The 17,900-nt window shown below is 71.4% G+C and overlaps 1 protein-coding gene across 2 annotated transcripts in view; it reads right to left on the bottom strand.

Moving 5' to 3' along the window:
- The window catches only part of KCNT1 (potassium sodium-activated channel subfamily T member 1), a 50,068-nt gene that overhangs the window by 2,108 nt on the left and 30,060 nt on the right, over positions 1-17,900 (bottom strand). The window contains exons 8-29 of one of the 2 annotated variants that reach the window (XM_042913556.1): positions 17,807-17,890; positions 17,427-17,521; positions 15,811-15,991; positions 14,018-14,182; positions 13,744-13,880; positions 12,711-12,774; positions 12,493-12,601; positions 11,907-12,015; positions 11,387-11,536; positions 11,025-11,260; positions 10,618-10,852; positions 9,644-9,749; positions 7,681-7,853; positions 7,262-7,333; positions 6,879-7,013; positions 6,625-6,736; positions 4,102-4,203; positions 3,733-3,816; positions 3,522-3,650; positions 3,192-3,212; positions 2,233-2,563; positions 985-1,047 (exon numbers count right to left, since the gene is read on the bottom strand). In XM_042913556.1, coding sequence (XP_042769490.1) covers positions 985-1,047; positions 2,233-2,563; positions 3,192-3,212; positions 3,522-3,650; positions 3,733-3,816; positions 4,102-4,203; positions 6,625-6,736; positions 6,879-7,013; positions 7,262-7,333; positions 7,681-7,853; positions 9,644-9,749; positions 10,618-10,852; positions 11,025-11,260; positions 11,387-11,536; positions 11,907-12,015; positions 12,493-12,601; positions 12,711-12,774; positions 13,744-13,880; positions 14,018-14,182; positions 15,811-15,991; positions 17,427-17,521; positions 17,807-17,890 — 2,893 coding nt within the window. The remainder of the gene's footprint in view (positions 1-984; positions 1,048-2,232; positions 2,564-3,191; positions 3,213-3,521; positions 3,651-3,732; positions 3,817-4,101; positions 4,204-6,624; positions 6,737-6,878; positions 7,014-7,261; positions 7,334-7,680; positions 7,854-9,643; positions 9,750-10,617; positions 10,853-11,024; positions 11,261-11,386; positions 11,537-11,906; positions 12,016-12,492; positions 12,602-12,710; positions 12,775-13,743; positions 13,881-14,017; positions 14,183-15,810; positions 15,992-17,426; positions 17,522-17,806; positions 17,891-17,900) is intronic. The other variant, XM_042913557.1, reaches the window with a different exon arrangement.

A 17,900-nucleotide genomic window follows, 5' to 3' on the forward strand; every position in this document is an offset into this window, starting at 1 on the left:
TGGGAGCCTCGGGGGGAAGCAAGACTGCAGCCGGGCACCGTTCGTGGAAGCTGCCGGACTGGGATCCCTGCCGACCCCGTGGGCCCTCCGTGACCACCATCACGGGTGTCAGGTTCGGGAAAAGGGCGGGAAACCAGGAGATGCCAGTGACTCGCCAGCACGGGCCCAGCTGGGCCAGCCCCCGACGAGAAAACCACGAGGTTTTCTCTCCTGGGCCTGGGTGTGTCCCCTCCGGGGTGAGCCCTGTATGGAGGGGCCGCCCCAAGGCGCCTGGGCACGCGGGCTCTGAGGCTTCCCTAGGGCTGCGCGGAGCCCCCGGGGAGGGAAGGGGTTCTGGCAGCGGGGCCAGTGGCCCAGACTCTGCTCTGACTTCTGTTGGGGTCCCAGGGCTGATCTGGGGGCTGCGGGGTGACCTCTTGGAGGAAACCAGAGCCCCTGGATGAGAAATGGAGCATGCACAGGCTTTGTCCCAACTGGAAAGGGAGCTCCCTCCTGAAGCCCCTGCTGGGGTGTGGGCGTCACCTGTCCACCCGGCCCGGGGCGGCCCAGCCGCTGGCCCGGGGCTCAGCAGGCCCCGCCACGTTTGGAGGTGGGACCCAGGCTTGGAACTGTCTGTCCGGATGCTTCCCCCGAGCAGGGTGGGCTCAGGGCCACGGGGCATCTGGGGCCAGCTGAGGGCCAGCAGCCACCAGTGTGCGAGGACAGACGTGGACAGCAGACCTCACTGAACTGGCGGTCAGTAGGGGGGAGCCCAAGGGCTGCGCAGTGACCGCCAGGGGCCACGCAAACCACGAGCCTTCCTGGGGTCAGTCCGTCCTCCGCAGACAGAGGAGGAGGGGGCTGTCAAGGTCCCCGCCACGGGCTGCTCTGGGAGCACGTGAGCCCCCGCCTGCAGGGACCCTGTCCTGTCTCCTGTCCTGTCCACCTGCCTGGCTGGGGCGGACACTAGGCTGCCCCCTGGTGCGGCAGCCGGAGCAGAATTACCTTGCAAATATCCCAGGTTTACCCGATTCATGACATCACTGGCTGTTAAATTTGCTACATCCTCTACGGAACACACAGGAAGAGGGACAGACAGAAACAGAGAGAGAGAAAGGTCAGCAAGCAGCGGGCAGCGGCCGCACAGCGGGGGAGGGCAGGCAGCAGCACCCGGGGGGGGGGGTGGGGGGGGTCCACACGGCCACTGGCCAGCCCGCCGCCCGGGAAGCGAGGGGGGTCCCTTCTCTGCCAGGCTCTGGGAGTCAGCGGGCTGGAATCTGCGAGTGTGGGTACTGGCCGTGGGGCCCGACGCACACGGAGTGCCCTGCCCGGAGCCTTGGCATCAGGGCCCCGGAAAAGGGGTGGCAGCACCCGACCAGGCAGGGACCCCGGGAGAGACGAGGGTGACTGGTGCAGGTTCGGTGTAGCGGGGGGCGGGGCTGGTGGGGCTGGCGGGGGTTGCCAGACTCTGGCCTCTGATCCCTCTTGGAGGGGGCTCTAGGGTCCCGTCCCAGGCAACATGGCACGAAGCAGGGTGGGGAGAGCGGGCGCCCGCTGGGGCGCAGAGTCCCCAGGGCGGAACCGGCGCAGGCCGTGGGGGCAGACAGGCAGCGGCGGGAGGGGCGCCCCCTCAGCCCCACCGCCAGGCAGCCGCTCCAGAGAGAGGGTGAGCAAGGTCTGCTCTCCTCCGGGCCCGCCCGTGGTCAAGGTCGTGAGCTTTTCCCCAAGAGAAGCTCCAGAGAGAAGAGGGCTGCCGGCAAAGACTTAACGCCTGGGGCGGCGTTGCCAGCGGGGCGGGCAGGCGGCTGTGGCGTCCGCTGTGGTCGACGGAGGGCGTCCCGGCACCGGGCCATCCGTCCAGCTGCCCCCTGACGCGCCCCCTACGCTCTGGCTGCTGGGAAGGCGCCGGAGGGGCGGCCCGGGGTCCCCCCCCCGTTCTCCACGAGAGCACAGCGCACCCCCGCGTGTCTGATCCCTTGATCCCGGAGGCGGCTGGTCCGCCCGCCAGCGAGGACCCTGCCCTTGGCGTTGGGGAGCCCCGCCCCGCCCCGCCCCACCGCACCGCTTCCGGTCCTGCGTGCCGGGCCGTCCGCTCCGGTCCCTTGTTTACCCCTGGGGGGGGGGGGGGGGGGGGCGAGGCCCCAGAGCCGCAAGGGGGCGCCCTCCTCGCGCCAGAGGGGCTCCTCCGACGGGCCCCGCGGTCCACCCCGTGCTGCCCCGGGCCCGGTGGCGGGCGGGCGGCCGGGCCCTTACCGTAGCCGGTGGTGGGCAGTCCCAGGTGCTTCATGCGGTTCTTGACCAGCTCGGAGAGCTCCTGCCGCTCGGAGCGCCGGTACAGGCTGAGCCGCTGCTGGCTGGCCCACTCGGCGGCCGCCGCCTTCCCCGCGGGCTTGGGGCCCTTGCGGCTCAGCCTCCGGGCCCAGGGCAGGCTCTTGCGCCGCAGCAGGGGGTGCTCCGCGGGGTCCCCGCCGACCGAGTGCCGGCCGTGGGTGCCGCCGCCGCCGCTGCCTCCCGCCCGCGCGCCCCAGGGCCCCCGCGCGTCCTGCGTGTCCGGGCCGTCCTCCACACTCACCGAGATCTGGGACTGGCCGAGGCAGGAGGGTGAGGGCCGGGACGGGGACGGGGAGGTGCGCCCCCCCTCCCCCGCCCCGCGCCGGGGGACCCCAGGGCCCAGGCCCTCCTCCTGAACCCCAGACCGCCAGCCTCCGGGTCTGCCCCAGTTTGCCGTGTGGAAGAGGGCAACGCCCTCGAGCTCTCGGGGCCCTTGTGTCCGTGGCTCGCCACCGGGCCCTGCGCTACCCCTCTTGTACCTCCGTCTCCCCCATCTTGGAGGGCGGGGGAGAGCAGGGACGCCGGAGGGGTGCGGGGCGCGGGCGGCACCCGGGAAGGGGCTGGGGGTGTGGAGGTTGGGCCAGACCGTCAGGGAGGGGGCCACAGCGGGACACGGAGATGGCACACGGGGCTGGAGGAGCCTGGGCTTCCCACCCCGGGCCTCAGTTTCCCCTCGTGTAAGGGAGGGGTGATCCCATGCGCCCTGAGCTGCTCCACGGCCCCCGCATCCCGGGGACTCACTCCCTGACCGGGCCCTTGCCCAGAGCCCAGGGCCCTGTGCCCCTCCGGACTCGGGGCGGTGGGGGGGGGGGGGGGGGGGGTTCAGGCGGGACGGTGCACACGTCAGCACGCCTTGACGTGAAGTCTGAGGGGCCACTCACCTGGGCTCTGAGGTCATGTGGCTGCAAAGGAAACGGGGGGCAGCCTGGGTGCCCGTGGGCGCTTCTGCCCCTGCCCCCCGCCCCGGCACTGCCTGAGCCCCCTGTGGGCTGGGACCAGCACGCCAGGCCGCCCGCCTTCTACGGCCTCCCCTGCCCCACTCGGGGGCCCCCGCCACCCGACCACGCGCAGGGCCGCGTGCCCTGGACCCCGGAAGGGCCTGACAGCAGAGGCCCGGATCCCCAGAATTGAACGTGGGAGGGGCACGCATCCACAGCCCGGGGGCTGCTGTACGGGAGCCCCCCGCATCGGGAGCACCCCCGGCCCCGAACCTCCGAGCTGGAGAAGACGTGGCACTCGGTCCTGTAGATGCCGATGGGGATCTCGGCGCTGGAGGAGCACAGCTTCTGGAAGAGGCGGCCGTACGTGCGGATCCACAGGTCCTCCTCCGTGATTTTCATCTAGAGCGAGCGGTGGTCTGAGCGGGGAGCCCGCCGGGGGCCCCCAGGAATGGCGCGCCCGCCCGCCCAGCCCGTGACGCACGGCGCAGAGGTAGCCGGAGCCTGGCGTGGTGTCGAGGCCCAGCAGCAGCCTGGTGATGGAGATCATGTAGTCCTTCACGAAGGACTGGCCGGACAGGGAGGCCGCAGTGAGGCCGGGCACCCCGGGGGCCGCCGGGCGCCCTCAGCCTCCCGCGGGGAAGCCCCTCCTGGCCGCCGCGGTCCAGCTGGTCAAAAGGGATCAGAAGCCCAGAGGCCGCCCGGAGCGGAGCCCAGGGCGGCGCCCTTCCGGGAGGAGACGACTCGGACGGGACCCAGGGAGGGACGCCCGGGACCGGGACGCTGGCGGGAGGTGGAGAGAAGGCTCCCGGCCGGGCGTCCCGGGGCCTCCCTGCCTCCCGGCCCCGCTGACCTGATACAGCAGCGTGTCCAACATGCTGATGCTGAAGACACGGCCCGCGGCGAAGGGCAGGCGGAACATGAAGGCCAGGTTGGAGCCGTTTTCCCGTTCCCTCTGCAGGAAAGGGGCACTCAGGGGCGCAGGGCAGGTGGCCGGGCGCACGCGAGCGCAGCCGTGCGTGCCGCAGCGGACGGCCGACCTCAGGCCTCCGCGCCAGCTACGCGTCCCCCCTCCCCGCCGGCGCACTCGAGGCCAGAGCCCGGGAGCAGGGATGCGGGTGTCGCTTGGGTCTCGCTGCCCAGAGTTCCGACTAATGTGAGTCACTTTGTCACCGAGCTGGTGGTTTTAAGTGAAGTCGGACGGGCCGGTGGAGCGTGGGCTCCACACGCGGAAACCACGGAGACGCCTGCCTCCCGTTCTCTGTGGCGTCCGCGGGGACTTTCCTGTGGCTGCGAGGCCCGTCTCGTCTCTAGAAGCTGACCGCCTCCCTCAGCTTGTGCTCCTCCCTTCGCCCCCACAGCCAGCGGCGCGTCCGCCAACCCCTGACCCGCCCCTCCCTCCCGTAAGGTCCCCGGTGAGGACCCTAGGCCCGCTCGGCCCACACGGGACCATCTCCCGTCTAGAAGGCCCCTCGGTCTCCCCCGCACCCTGGCCAGGCCCTGGCAGGTAGGATGTGGGCGCGTTCGGGGCCATTATCCCCGGCGGCCGAGCTCCGTCCGCGACCGACGGCCGGAGAGGACCCCCTCCTTCCCACGGGGACAGACTTGCTTCGAAGGCAGAAGGCAGGCAAGGGACCCAGAGGGCGAGGGCGTCGGGTGCGGGCCGCCAGGAAGCCGGTTCTGGCGGCGGCGCCCTGTCCGGTGGAGTGAGCCGCGTCTGCGTTCGGGCTCTCGGGGCGCGTCACAAGGGCGAGCGGCCGTTACAGACGTCATGTCCCTTCACCCCGAGCGGCACGGGTGAGCCTCGGAGAGCGCGGAGGGCGCAGGGGAGGCACGGCGCTACGGCGCCTTTAACGGGACTCGGAGAAGCAGCCGCCCGTCAGGTGCCCGCCTGGGTCCCCTTTATAAACACCTCCAACCGTCCTTGAAGCGGAAGACACGCCCACTTTCGTAAAAGTAAGTCGCCGTCAGCGCTTCAAGGAAATGCTCGGCTGCTCCTGTGGGGGGACGTCGCCGCCGGACCGTCCGTCTGAGCCGTCAGGAGCCCGCGTGCCTGGCATCCAGACGAGCCCTCCGTGGCCTCCAGGCTCGGCACTCGTGGGGGTGGGCGGGGCGTGGGCTCCGCCGTCTCTGAGGGTGGGTGGGGGGTGGGTGGGGTCCCAGAGCTCTGCCAGTGCCTCGGGACCCCAGGCCACATCGGCCAGGAACAGCGGATCCGCTTTTCAAGGCACCTCCCGGGGTCACACGCCCGGGCGTGCTCACTCCAGGCCCGGACTTCGGAGCCACGCGACGGGCTCGCCATCCTGGGCTGGGCAGGCCGGCCCTGCCCCCGGAGGCCACGCCGCACAGCAAGGAGGGTCGGCTGCTGGGGTCACCACGGGAGGAGAGGGGGGGCAGGGGCGCCGGGTGCACGTCTGCCGGAGCCCGATCCCGTGCCGGTCAGTCACCCCGGCCGTGCTCGGTCAGACTGCCGTTCCCGGAGCTGGGAAGGCCGCCCCAGCCTTTGGACACGGATTCCCGGCGCGCTGGGCCCGCTGAGACCAGCGTCCGCCTTCCGGTCGTTCCGGGGGATGGAGACTCGGCCCACAGGCCGCTGCGCGGGCTCCGAGCGGCCCCGGGCGCCGGGCAGGGCGCGGTCCAGGGAGGGCCCGGGCAGGAGCTCCGCTGCCGCCTCCTGCCCGCCTCGCGCTCGCCCCTCTGACACGTGGGGTGGCCTCGCGGTCCACGATCCGCGTGGGTTCGGGGGGAAGCTCCTCCCTTGTCTGGTGTGGACGGCGGCTCCGGGCCCGCAGGGAGGGCCCACTGCTCCCGGCCTCGTCCACGGCGGTGTCGTCCCCGGGCTCCCTGGTCTTGCCTGTGTGGTGCCCTCAGCCTACAGTGGTGCCTCCAGCGGCCGGGGCGGGGGCCACAGCACCCGGGCCGAGCCGCCTGTGCCCTAGCCAGGGCCCGCGTTCCCGGTGGCTGGTCCGTGGGCCCAGAGCGTCACGCCGACGCCGGCTGACGCCCTTCCCGGAGCCCCGAGGAGCGAAAGGCGGAGTCCGCTGGCCACCGCCGTGCTGTGTGACCCGAGACGGGGTCCTCCCCTCTCCGAGACCGGCCACGTTTCCGGTTTGAGCACAGCGTCGGGGGCGCAGGAAACGGGCAGTCTGCGCCCCCCGTGTCGGTATTTACGGACACGACGGGCAGCCTCGGCCCCAGCCCCGGACCCTGCCTGCAGAGGTACGACTGTCCGCTTCTGGCCGATGACCCTGAAGGCTCCCGACGACACGGTCAGGAGGCTCGAGGCCCCTCACCCACTCTCTCTGGGCTCCGAACCCTGACGGCAGGTCGAGCGGGGGGCAGGGGAGGGGCGGCGGGTCAGGTCGGGGCCCGTTACCTTCTCCAACTTGGAAAGAGCCAGAGAGTAGCTGTCCTTCGCGCGGAACTGCATGAACCGCATGTTGGAAGGGTGGGTGAGCTCCGTGGTGATGCTTAGGCTGGGGAAGAGCCTGGGGGGAGGAGGGGGCTCAGGGAGGGGTCCCCCGGTCGCAGCGGCAGCCACGGGACGGGCTCCCCGACGGCTGGGGGGCTGGCTCGGGACCCGGCTCGGCGCCGCCGCACCCGCCCGGGGGGTGAGCCCCCGCCCCTCACCGGAACATGGTCTGCACGTTGACGATGGTCTTGGCGTCGGCCATGTAGTCCTCCTCCGCGCTCATGGTGCTCTCCTTGTCCACCACCACCAGGTTGTCGGCGTAGATGATGCCGCACTGCAGCAGGCTGTCCAGGCTGCAGGGGGCGGTGGGGAGAGGCCACATGGGGGGGGGGGTCCCTCAGGGCCAGGTCGGGGATCCCGGGAGCTCCCTTCGGGTGCCCTCCTTCCCCCTCCACGGGCGGTGGTCCTCAACCGCCTGGGCCCCCCACCACCGGGTAGGAGGAGACTCTGGAGGAGGGAGGGGGAGGGGCTTCTGCTAAGAAACGGGCGCCCCCCCCCCCACCCCTCGGGCTCTGGGCTCCGCAGGGAGGCGGCGCCTTACTTGTCCACGGAGCCCTCCATGTAGTAGACCATGGGGAAGCAGCATATGGCTTCCAGGAAGTGGTGGTCGGGCCTGTTGGGGGGGGGCAGGTCCTGGGGCTGCCGTCCTGCTGGGCCGTGTGCCCCCCGTGCCCTGCCTGGCCCTGCCTGGGGGTCCCCCAGGGCCGCAGCACATCAGACAACGGGGCTGCTCTTTATTTCACCCAAGGGGAAACCGCGGGCCGAGGGCGGGACCCGCCCAGGTCAGACCCCGAGCTCTGCGGGCACGGGGGCCGGGGCCGGGGCGAGGCCTCCCGGGGACTCCACGACGGAGGGAGGTCAGGTGCCACCAAGGACCGGAGGGCCTGGGGACGGGGCAGGGGAGGAGCGGGGCATCTGCGGGCGGGGGGGGGGGGGGGGGGGGAGCGGGCCGGGCCCCACTTGTTGTCCAGCAGCAGCACGATGGGGTTGAGCTCCTTGCGCGACCGGTAGTAGGCGCGCAGCGGCACGATGAAGTTGTACAGCCCGTTGCCCGCCGTCTCCGCAGAGACGATGATCAGCTTGTTCTTGAAGCCGTAGGCCTTGGCGTCCTCGTAGCTGTTGTGCTTGCAGCCCTGCGGGGCGGGGGCGGGCCCAGCGTTAGCCCCGCAGATAGAGCCGCCGTCCCCCCGGTCACCGTGCCCGCGAGCACCGGTTCACCCGGAACCAGAGGGCCAGCTGCGGGGACACGGGGACGGTCCTCAGGATGGAGGACCGCGGCCTGGGGGCTTCTCTTCGGCTGCCCCCCCCATGGGTGAGCAGACCACGGGGCCTGCGGTTGGCGGCAAGTGTGGGAGCCCCCTCAGCCCCGCCACCCCTTGACCCCGCGTCTGCACACAGGGGCCGCTGCGGTGACGCCGGGCTCCCCCGGGGACCCCTCACCGGATGGCCGACAGCCACCGGCCCCATCCTGTCACGGCCCGTCAAGCCCGTCTGCCCCACGCGGCTGCCGTGAGACTGTCCCCTCGGCAGAGCGCGAGCTGGAGACAGGGCGGGGGGCGGTCACGTCAGGGAAGGGAGGCAGGTGTTGTGGGGACCCGCCCCTTAGCAGAAACGAGATCTGTGCTGTGTGCACGTATGTGTGTGAGTGTGCACATACGTGTAGTGTGCGTGCACGGGGGTATGTGTGTGCAGGGGTGTGTGTAGTGTAGGGAGAAGGAGCTGAGATTACCTGAGGGATCCCCCTGCCCTCAGGGAACATGCAGGGGTGTGGCGACGGGGCTCCACCCGCCCTCGGGGACACACAGGTGTGGGGAGGGGGTTCCACCTGCCCTCGGGGACACGCAGGGGTGTGGGGAGGGGTCTCCACCTGCCCTCGGGGACACGCAGGGGTGAGGGGAGGGGGCTCCACCCCCTTGGGGACACAGGGGTGTGGCGAGGGGGCTCCACCCGCCCTTGGGGACACACAGGTGTGGGGAGGGGGTTCCACCTGCCCTCGGGGACACACAGGGGTGTGGGGAGGGGTCTCCACCTGCCCTCGGGGACACGCAGGGGTGAGGGGAGGGGGCTCCACCCGCCCTCTGGGACACACAGGGGTGTGGCGAGGGGGCTCCACCCACCCTTGGGGACATAGGAGTGTGGCGAGGGGGCTCCACCCCCTTGGGGACACACAGGTGTGGGGAGGGGGTTCCACCTGCCCTCGGGGACACGCAGGGGTGAGGGGATGGGGCTCCACCCGCCCTCGGGGACATACAGGGGTGAGGGGAGGGGGCTCCACCCCCTTGGGGACATAGGAGTGTGGCGAGGGGGCTCCACCCCCTTGGGGACACACAGGTGTGGGGAGGGGGGTTCCACCTGCCCTCGGGGACACGCAGGGGTGAGGGGAGGGGGCTCCACCCGCCCTCGGGGACACACAGGGGTGAGGGGAGGGGGCTCCACCCCCTTGGGGACACAGGGGTGTGGCGAGGGGGCTCCACCCACCCTTGGGGACACACAGGTGTGGGGAGGGGGTTCCACCTGTCCTTGGGGACACGCAGGGCTGTGGGGAGGGGTCTCCACCTGCCCTCGGGGACACACAGGGGTGAGGGGAGGGGGCTCCACCCCCTTGGGGACACAGGGGTGTGGCAAGAGGGCTCCACCCACCCTTGGGGACACACAGGTGTGGGGAGGGGGTTCCACCTGTCCTTGGGGACACGCAGGGTTGTGGGGAGGGGGCTCCACCCGCCCTTGGGGACATGCAGGGGTGTGGAAAGGGGGCTCCACCTGCCCTCAGGTGGCGGGGAAAATCACTCCTCCAAAGCGGAAGCATGTTTACCGAGGGCAAGACACGGGGAGTCTGGGCAAAGGGCCAGGAGTCCCCTCTTGCGTTGGCAGTTTTTCCGTAGGTTTGTGATTACGTCACACAGTGTGGCGGGAGGTGACCCACCTTGTCCAGCCGCAGGCAGCAGAAAGGGGCCTTCACAGGCAGAAGGTGGCACAGGGTGGGCGAGCTGCCGATGTAGGGCGAGTTGGGGGGGTAGCCCTTCACGTACCTGGGGGAGGACAGGAGCCCTCAGCACAGACCCTGGCCACCGGCCACCCGCAAGAGGTGGTCCTGAGCCCGCCCCCCACGGGACCTCCCAGCCCTCTGCCCGGGGCCCAGAGCACGGCGGGGCCTCGTCCCAGGCGGCCACACGGAGGCGCCAAACCCCGCGGACCCGTCCGTGCCCCTGGCCTGCGTGTGGGAGGATAGCTGTGACAGGGCACGGTCCTTTCCCTGGGGGTCCGAGGCCAGGAGCCGCTCAACACGCACATGGACACACGTACGAGTTACACCAGGCCCGGAAACCACGGGTAAAGCCCTGAGGGGCTCTGATGGCCGGTCCTCCCTCCCCGAAGCCCCCAGCACCCTAGCGAGCGAGCGGGCAGACGCCGGCCCCCGGCCCCTCTCCGCTGGCTGCGCAGCGCCGGGCCAGTCTCCCCAGCAGCGCCCGGCTCACACCAACCCGGGGGCGGCCCCCAGCAGTGCCGGGGAGGGAGGGCCTCAGAGGCCAGCCCCACCCCTGCCCCCCAGTGTCCAGCAGCCCTGGGCACTCCCCTGGATCTCAGAGCCGGTCCCTCCCCAGGGCGCGTCTGCTCCCTCGGTGGTCACAGGCTCGCTGCAGGAGCGCAGGCACCCGGCCATGGCAACAGTCAGCGCGCCGCCCCGAGGCCAAATGGCTGAGGAGCCCCGAGGACACGCTGGGGCAGCGGGAAGACCTGGGCCCCAACCCAGGGCAGGCGGAGGGCTCAGGAAGGGCCAGGGGCGTCCAGGCTTGGCAGGTGCTGCACCGGGGGGGCCCTACCCGCGACTTCCACAGGCCACGCCCATTCCCCCTCCCCCTCCCGTCGAGAGCGGCTGTGCGGGTGCACGGCACTCACTCTGCCACGGACAGCCCCTCGTCCTCCGATGGCGTCATCTCGTCCTCCGATGGGTCACTCAGCAGGTCGCAGGGCAGCAGGGCCGAGCTGTCGGCCAGCTCCAGGACGGGCGCGATGCTGGGCCGCCGGCTGCCCGAGCCGTTCTCCGCGGGCAGCGTCAGCTTGCCGCCCCCGCCGCCCCCGCCGCCCTGCGCCGGCCGGCACTCCGTGTTCTGGAGGTCCATGGCCACGGTCCCTGGAACAGAGCGGCTGAGCTTGGCCGGCGGGCCCCTCCCCAGGCCCTCCTGGGGGCGGCTGGTTCCCGGGTCAGAGGTGGACAGAGGCTCCCAGGGGCCCCGGGCCCGGAGTCGGTCAGGCCCCGCGAGCGAGCCCGCCCCGCCCGCCCGCCCGCCCGCGCCAGGCCTCACCCATGGAGGCGACGATGCTGTGCACGGGCAGGCGGCCGGACCCTTCGTACAGGCCCTGCCCCGAGAAGCCCTTTTTCTTCTGCTTCTCCTCCTGCTTGAAGATGAAGGCCGAGTTCTCCTCCTTGGTGATGTTGATGTAGAAGCAGGTGTCGGAGGCGGCCAGCGTGTGCCGGGGCCCCGGGTTGAGCAGGATGCTCTTGTCCTCGCGCTTCAGCCCGATGAGGCACACGCCGTACCTGGGTGGGGGCGCGGGCGGCTGGAGGGGCAGCGCCCGCGCCCCCAGCGGCCTCAGAGAGGAGAGCCCAGGGGGACGGTCCCCGGCCCAGGGCCCCCCGCCCGCCCGGCCGCCCGCCCGGCCGTACTTCTTGTGCGCGTGGAAGGCGGCGTAGGTGAAGCTCTTGCCCTCGTACTCCCGGAAGAACTTGCTCTCCGCCATGCGCACGTGGTACACCTCGTTGCCCGAGCACCGTCCGTACATTCGCTGCCACTGCTCTGGGGACTCCTGGCCTTCCCTGGGGCGGGCAGCCCGAGTCACCGCTTTGACCCCTGACCCCCCCCTGCATGGCCGAGCCTCCAGGGAGGACCCGCCCTGGGGGCCCCCAGCCTGGTCTCTGTCCCCGGGCGGCCCCTGGCCCCCGATGCTGCCCGCCCCCCACCCCCCCGGCCCAGCGCTGGGGAACCAAATGTACTTTCTCCCCCAAACCAAGCCCCACCTGCCCTTGTCACTGTGCCCTCGACCCAGGGCTCTCTGGGCACCCCCACCCTGGTCCCTGCCTGCAACTCCCAGCAGACCCCTGGTGGCTCCCCACTCCGGCCCCCCCTCTTGGCTGCCCTGACCCTCCCTGGGCGCCCCTCCCGTGTCTCCCCTTCCCCAGCACTCACTGGCCGCGGGACGTGTGCACCAGCAGGGTGATGAGTGTGGACGTGGCCGGACAGATGCAGTTGAGGGCCAGCATGGCGTACTTACACTCTTCCTCACACACCACGTGGTCTGCGGCAGGAGGGGCCGGGTCACCGCCCAGGCCCCGCTGGGCCCACAGCGGGCGGCCCACCGCCCAGCGCCCTCCCTGGAGCTCCCGCCTCCCCGACCGCGTCTGCCCCAGCACCTCCGTGCTCGACTCCCAGCGTGGTGAGAACTCCGGGGCTGGTGGCACCCGCTCGCCTGTGCTCCGGAGCCCAGCTCGGGGGCCCGCCCACCTGCCCCCTGGCACCCCTGGCTGGAGCACGCCCCAGAGATGCTTATCAGATGCACCAGCCCTGGGCTCCTGCCCACGCTGATCCCGGGCCCCGGGTGCAGGACTGTCCCCTCAAACGGCTAGACTTACGTGGGCTCCGCCGCCCCCCACGCCGGCGCGAGGACACTCAGCTGTGCCTCCTGCCACGCCTCCGCACGCTCCAGCCCCCGCTTACGGCCCCGGCCCTCAAGGTGCACACTCAGCTGGGTGCACGCCCGCGGCCCCCAACGTACCTGCAAATTTGACGTGAAACTTGTTCTCGGGCTTGAGGATCTGGACGTAGAGGGGGCAGTTGGGTGCGAAGTCCTTCACGGCCCAGGCGCGCAGGATGGTCTGGTGGTCCTGGGGCGGGGGGGGGGGGGGGGGGGGTGCGGGGGCGGGGTCAGTGCTGACGGGCGGGAGGAGGGGAGGGTCTCTGGCGGGGGGGTGGGGGGGGGCCCGCAGCACTCACCGCTGCCGTGCGATCCACCTCGTTGCGGCTACTGAGGATGAAACAGGCCTCCCCGTTGTCCATCCTGCAAAGCACCGGGTCTGAGCGCTGCCTGGACCCGTCCACGCTCCCATCTCGGACGTCGGGGGCTCAGGGCACAAGCTGGAAGGGGGGGGGCCCCGTCGAGACCCCACCTCACTCTGTGCTTCTGAGCCGGTGTCGGGGCACTGACCAGCCTCGGTGACCCCGTTAAGCCAGGGCGGGGCTGGGGCAGTCAGTGGTGAAGATGTGCCCACCCGCTGGCCTGTCCCTCCCACGGGCTGGGCACCCGGCTGACCTGTTCTGGTCCCTCTCTCACCGGGAGAGCCTCTGGCTGCCGCTCGCTCCCCCCAGGGTGGGGAGGCCTGCACCCTCACCCCCCCTCCACCCTGCACCCCACCCACCCTGGCTTATCATCTGTCTCTGCCAGGCCCGTGCCTCTCCCAGCCCCTTGGCCTGCAGCTGGGTCCTGGGTCACAGGCTGGGCCCCTGGCCACTGCCGCCTCCATGCTGGATTCCCTTCTGAAATTTTATAGGTGAGATAGTGGGGCCCAGGGCTCAGGAGGTGGGCACTCCTGCTTCCCCTCGGGCTACCACCCACATTCCATCACAAAGGAGGAGGAGAGGCTTCTGGAATGACAATGTGGTGGCGGTGGGGGGGGGGTCTCCTGGGGTGTGCGCCGGCACATTCTAGAAAGTTCCATGTAAGGACATCGTCTCCTTAACTCACTCTGTCAGCTCGTCTTTCAAAGAAAACTGGTCCCCAGCCCGTCTTCCCACCCCAGCTGCACGTGGAGCCACGCTGGAACCTGAGAGCATCCCTGGGTGGGGGGGGGGGGGGGGGGGAGACTGACAGGGGTGTGGCCAGGTGCCCGAGGTGAGGTCAGCAAGGGGCCCGTCTGGCCAGGTGAGTGGCGGGCACGGAGCCGGGGCCGCTGCCCGCCCTGACGCCCCACGGCGGCATCCGTGCCCTCCCACCCTCAGCGCCACACCCTCACCCCCCGTCGGCGCTCACTTGGCTCGCATGAGGTCCTGGTCCTTGAGTGCGGAGCCCTGGAGGTAGATGACCCGCTGGGACCACAGGGGGATCTGCAGGACCCTGCGGACCTGGATGTCCATCTCGGTCGGGCACAGGATGACCACATAATAGTCCTGCAGGCCGGGCCGCGTCAGTCCCCGTGCGGCCTCACCTCTGCCGCCGCTCGGCACCCCCCGACCTGCCCGTGCCGGCCTGTGTGGCGCGGGGGCCGACGGGGGAGCCGAGGCGCACGGCACCCGGGGGGCCTCACCTGGAGCCGGGGGTGCGCGTAGAACTCGTTCAGGAAGTCCATGAGCAGGTCGATCTTGAGGGAGCTGACGCACAGAATCACGTGCTTCTCCGTCTGGGCCCGGTGGCGGCTGTAGTTGCCCCCCGACTTCTGCCGCTCCATCCACAGGTACACCAGCTCCTCGAACTGCGGGGGACAGCGGGGGGCCTGGGGCTCAGGGGGCCGCCGGGGCCCCGGTGCCCCCCGTGGGAGCGCACACGTGGACCTCCCCCGGCCCCCAACGCCACAGGCCACGTGGGGGGGCCACGCGGGGGCGAAACGGACACCCCGGCTCCCGGCCCAGGAGGCCGAGCGACTGTTACCCGGCGCCAAAGTCCGCACCCCGGACACGGAGCTGACGACGAGCTCCCTTTCAGAGAAACGCGAGGGCGCCCTGGGGAATTGGCAGCCAGAGCCGGAAGTGGGCACACGGAAAGGGTACCTTCAGTCCGAGTGGTTACGAGCCCGTGTCAGGGCTGAGCGCAGGTCTGGGGATGCCACCCGCCCAGCCCACGCTGCCCGGATGTTTGCCTGGGGCGTCGGGAGTCCTTTTAAATTAGGAAAAGGACAGATAAAAGCGTCATGGTGACGGGACCCCCGGGAGCCGCCCGGGGGGGGGGGGGGGGGGGCTGGCCCGCCCGGGGCGCCCCCTGCAGCCTGACTCGGGGGCAGGTGACGGCCAGACCCCGAGGCTCCCCGGCCGTTTCCACCCCAGCATCGAGGCCATTCGTGTATTTAACAGAGCAGAGGACGCCGTCCGGTGCTCGCCTGTGCCGGGCCACGTGCCAGCAGCTCACCGCATTTAGGGAGCACCTGCTCGGTTGCGGCGACCAGGCCCCGTGACCCTGAAGCACAGGCCTGGCTCCACAGCCGGAGGCGCCGGGCCCGGGGTGGGGGGCCCGCTGTGCAGGACGGGGACTCTGACACAGGCGCTCGGCTGCAACCCCACCAACCACAGCTGTGCTACGGGCTCTGGGCCTGGGCATCTGCAAGGAGGCCCGGCGACGTGCCCCCCAGCTGAGGTGGGGGCTCCGCGGCCTCACCGTAGCCGATCCCATTGCGTCCCTGAGACTCCGTCCACTCAGAACCTCCCACTGGGACCTCATTTGGAAACGGTCTTTGCAGATGTGCTTCGTTGAGACAAGGTCAGACAGGGTCAGGGTGGGCCCTTGTCCACCGTCCGGTGTCTTCAAAAGAGGACACGAGGGACCCACGGGGAGAAGGCACGTGAAGACGGGGCAGAGACGGGAGGGACGCAGCCAAAAGCCAGGGGGGCCCAGGGCCAGCAGCCCCGGAAGCTGGGAGGGTGCAGGGGGCCGCCCTCGGGGCCTCCAGGACGGGCCGGCCCCGCGGACACCTCGGACTCAGGCTCCGGACCGGGAGAGAGCACATTTCTGTCGTTCCAAGGCCCAGTCTGTGGCACCGTCAGGGACCCCGCTGCTGCCTCCTGGGAGGGAGGCTTAGCGGGCGTGCGGCCATCTCCACGCTCCTCCCACGGTGCTAACTAGCGAGCGGGCTTAAAGGGAAGCACGCGGGGAGGGAACGGGCGCTCCGTCTCTTCCCGAATAGCCAGGGGGCATCCGGGTCCTGGGCATCTGTCCCCGGCCCCGGGGGAGCGGCCGAGGGGGCAGGCGTGGCACCAGCGGCCTGTGGTTCCCCGTCGAGAACGCCACCCCTGGCTCCTCGCCCTGCCGTGAGGCCTCGGGTCTCGGGCCTCCGGCTTTGCCCGCTTCCGGGCTGGGCAGAGGCGGCCTGTGTGGGGGCTGGGGGCTCACCTGCAGCGGGAGCACCACGAGGGCCACACAGATCATGATGACCACCAGCAGCTGGGACGGCCAGATCTTGGGCGTCACGTCACCGTAGCCCACGGTGGAGAAGGTGACGATGCAGAAGTAGAAAGCCGTGAGGAGGGACAGGTTGTCCCCTGCGCGCTCCAGGTGCTGGATGCCGCAGGTCCTGGAAGTCCGGGCATCGCTGGGCTGTGGGAGGGGCCTGGGACACTGGGGCGGGGGGGGGGGGGGGGGGGTGGGGGGGGTGGGCGAAGGGGGGCCCTGTGCTCCCTGCCCTGGGCTGTGGGAGGGGCCTGGGACACCTGGGGCGGGGTGGGGGGGGGTCGAAGGGGGGCCCTGTGCTCCCTGCCCTGGGCTGTGGGAGGGGCCTGGGACACCTGGGGCGGGGGGGGGGGGGGGTGGGCGAAGGGGGGCCCTGTGCTCCCTGCCCTGGGCTGTGGGAGGGGCCTGGGACACCTGGGGCGGGGGGGGGGGGGGGGGGGGGGGGGGGGGGGGGGGGGTGGGCGAAGGGGGGCCCTGTGCTCCCTGCCCTGGGCTGTGGGAGGGGCCTGGGACACCTGGGGTGGGGTGGGGGGGGGCGAAGGGGGGCCCTGTGCTCCCTGCCCTGGGCTGTGGGAGGGGCCTGGGACACCTGGGGCGGGCGACGGCTCCGGGGACTTCCCATCCCGGTCTGCCAGAGTGGGCACAGCCCAGCCCCTCGGATCTCCCCCTGGATATTCCCTTTCCAACCCGTGGCTGTTTCGAGGCCCCTGGGCAACATGCCCTGAGTGGATGCGGACCCACACTGGTGGAGCGTGGGCCTGGGGGTCAGCGGGGTGGGCCTGCGCCCCGCCTGGAGCCTCATCCTCACCCAGGGGGTCGGGCAGGAGGCCGGACAGCCCCCTACGGGGCACAGAGCCCGACGGCCCCGCTTCCCGCACCTGTGACCCCAAGTCCTCGCCCCACACCGGAAGCTGCTGACGGCAGGGCCTAGGGGGCCCATGGCACACAGCGTGGGGTGCCACAGAGAGGTGCTCGAGACCCTCCCCCCAGGGGGATGGGAGGACACACTGGCTGCCGGGAGGAAAGCAGGCTGAGCTTTGGACCCCGTGGCTGCCCTCCCCCTCTGCTGAGGTCTGCGTGGTGTGGGCAGGCGTGCGGGAGGGGAGGCAGGAAGCACGTGGCTCCTCCTCGCTCCTTCCCCAGCCTCGGTGCCCGCCCCACATCCCTGCCGGGGCAACGGGACGTGGTGGCCGCCTTCGCCAGCAGCGGGCAGGGCCGGTACCCCAGGACCCCCGGCGGGAGCCGGGCACGAAAGGGGACACCCCCTCCCCCCCACTCTTCACCCTGGCCGTTCCCAGACCTCGTTCTCAGCTGGACCTCATGCCAAAGGGTCCCCACGGGGCTCGGGCCGGTGCCCAGCCTTCCGAGGTGTGGACCCGGAAGCCAGACCTAGGTCTCCCTGGGTCCCAGAGGAGCGGGACCCGGGCCCACCGCAGCCCGGGGCTGTGGGCTCCGGGCCGTCCCCCCCGCCCCATCCTTGGGCCCCCTGCCACCGCGGGGCCCTCCTGAGCTGCGGCCCGAGGGGGAGAGGGCGGCGGGGCTCCTGGGGGCACACTCACCCCGTGAAGACCAAACACAGCAGGGTGCAGAACAGGATGAGGACCTGGTTGAACATGGCCGACTGGGTCCGCAGGATGGCACGGTGGAAGTCGTTCTGCGGGACAAGGGCTGTCAGGGGCGGCGCCTGGCCCTTCCGGCGGCACGGGTGCAGGCGGGTGAGCGGGTCCCATCCCCCGGCCCCGCGCCCCCTCCCGCCTCCGCGTCAGGCTCCCCACGGACAGCCCCGGAAAGGGACGTGGGCCTGACGCTCAGCGGAGGGTCCGTCCAGGGGCCCGGGTCACGCGGGCCTGGTCTCTCGCCCCGCGCGCACGTTCACCCCTCCTCCCTCCGGCCGGGGACTTCCGGGGCTGGGGACACGGCACCCGGGACGGGAGCTCACGATCATGTTCTCCAGAGCGTGCTTGGCCAGCCAACAGTTCAGAAACACGGGGATGAACAGGTTCCGCAGGGGCGCCCAGAATATCTGTGAAGGA

The sequence above is a fragment of the Panthera leo genome, chromosome D4 (assembly GCF_018350215.1).
Source record: "Panthera leo isolate Ple1 chromosome D4, P.leo_Ple1_pat1.1, whole genome shotgun sequence".
NCBI classification, from domain to species: domain Eukaryota; kingdom Metazoa; phylum Chordata; class Mammalia; order Carnivora; family Felidae; genus Panthera; species Panthera leo.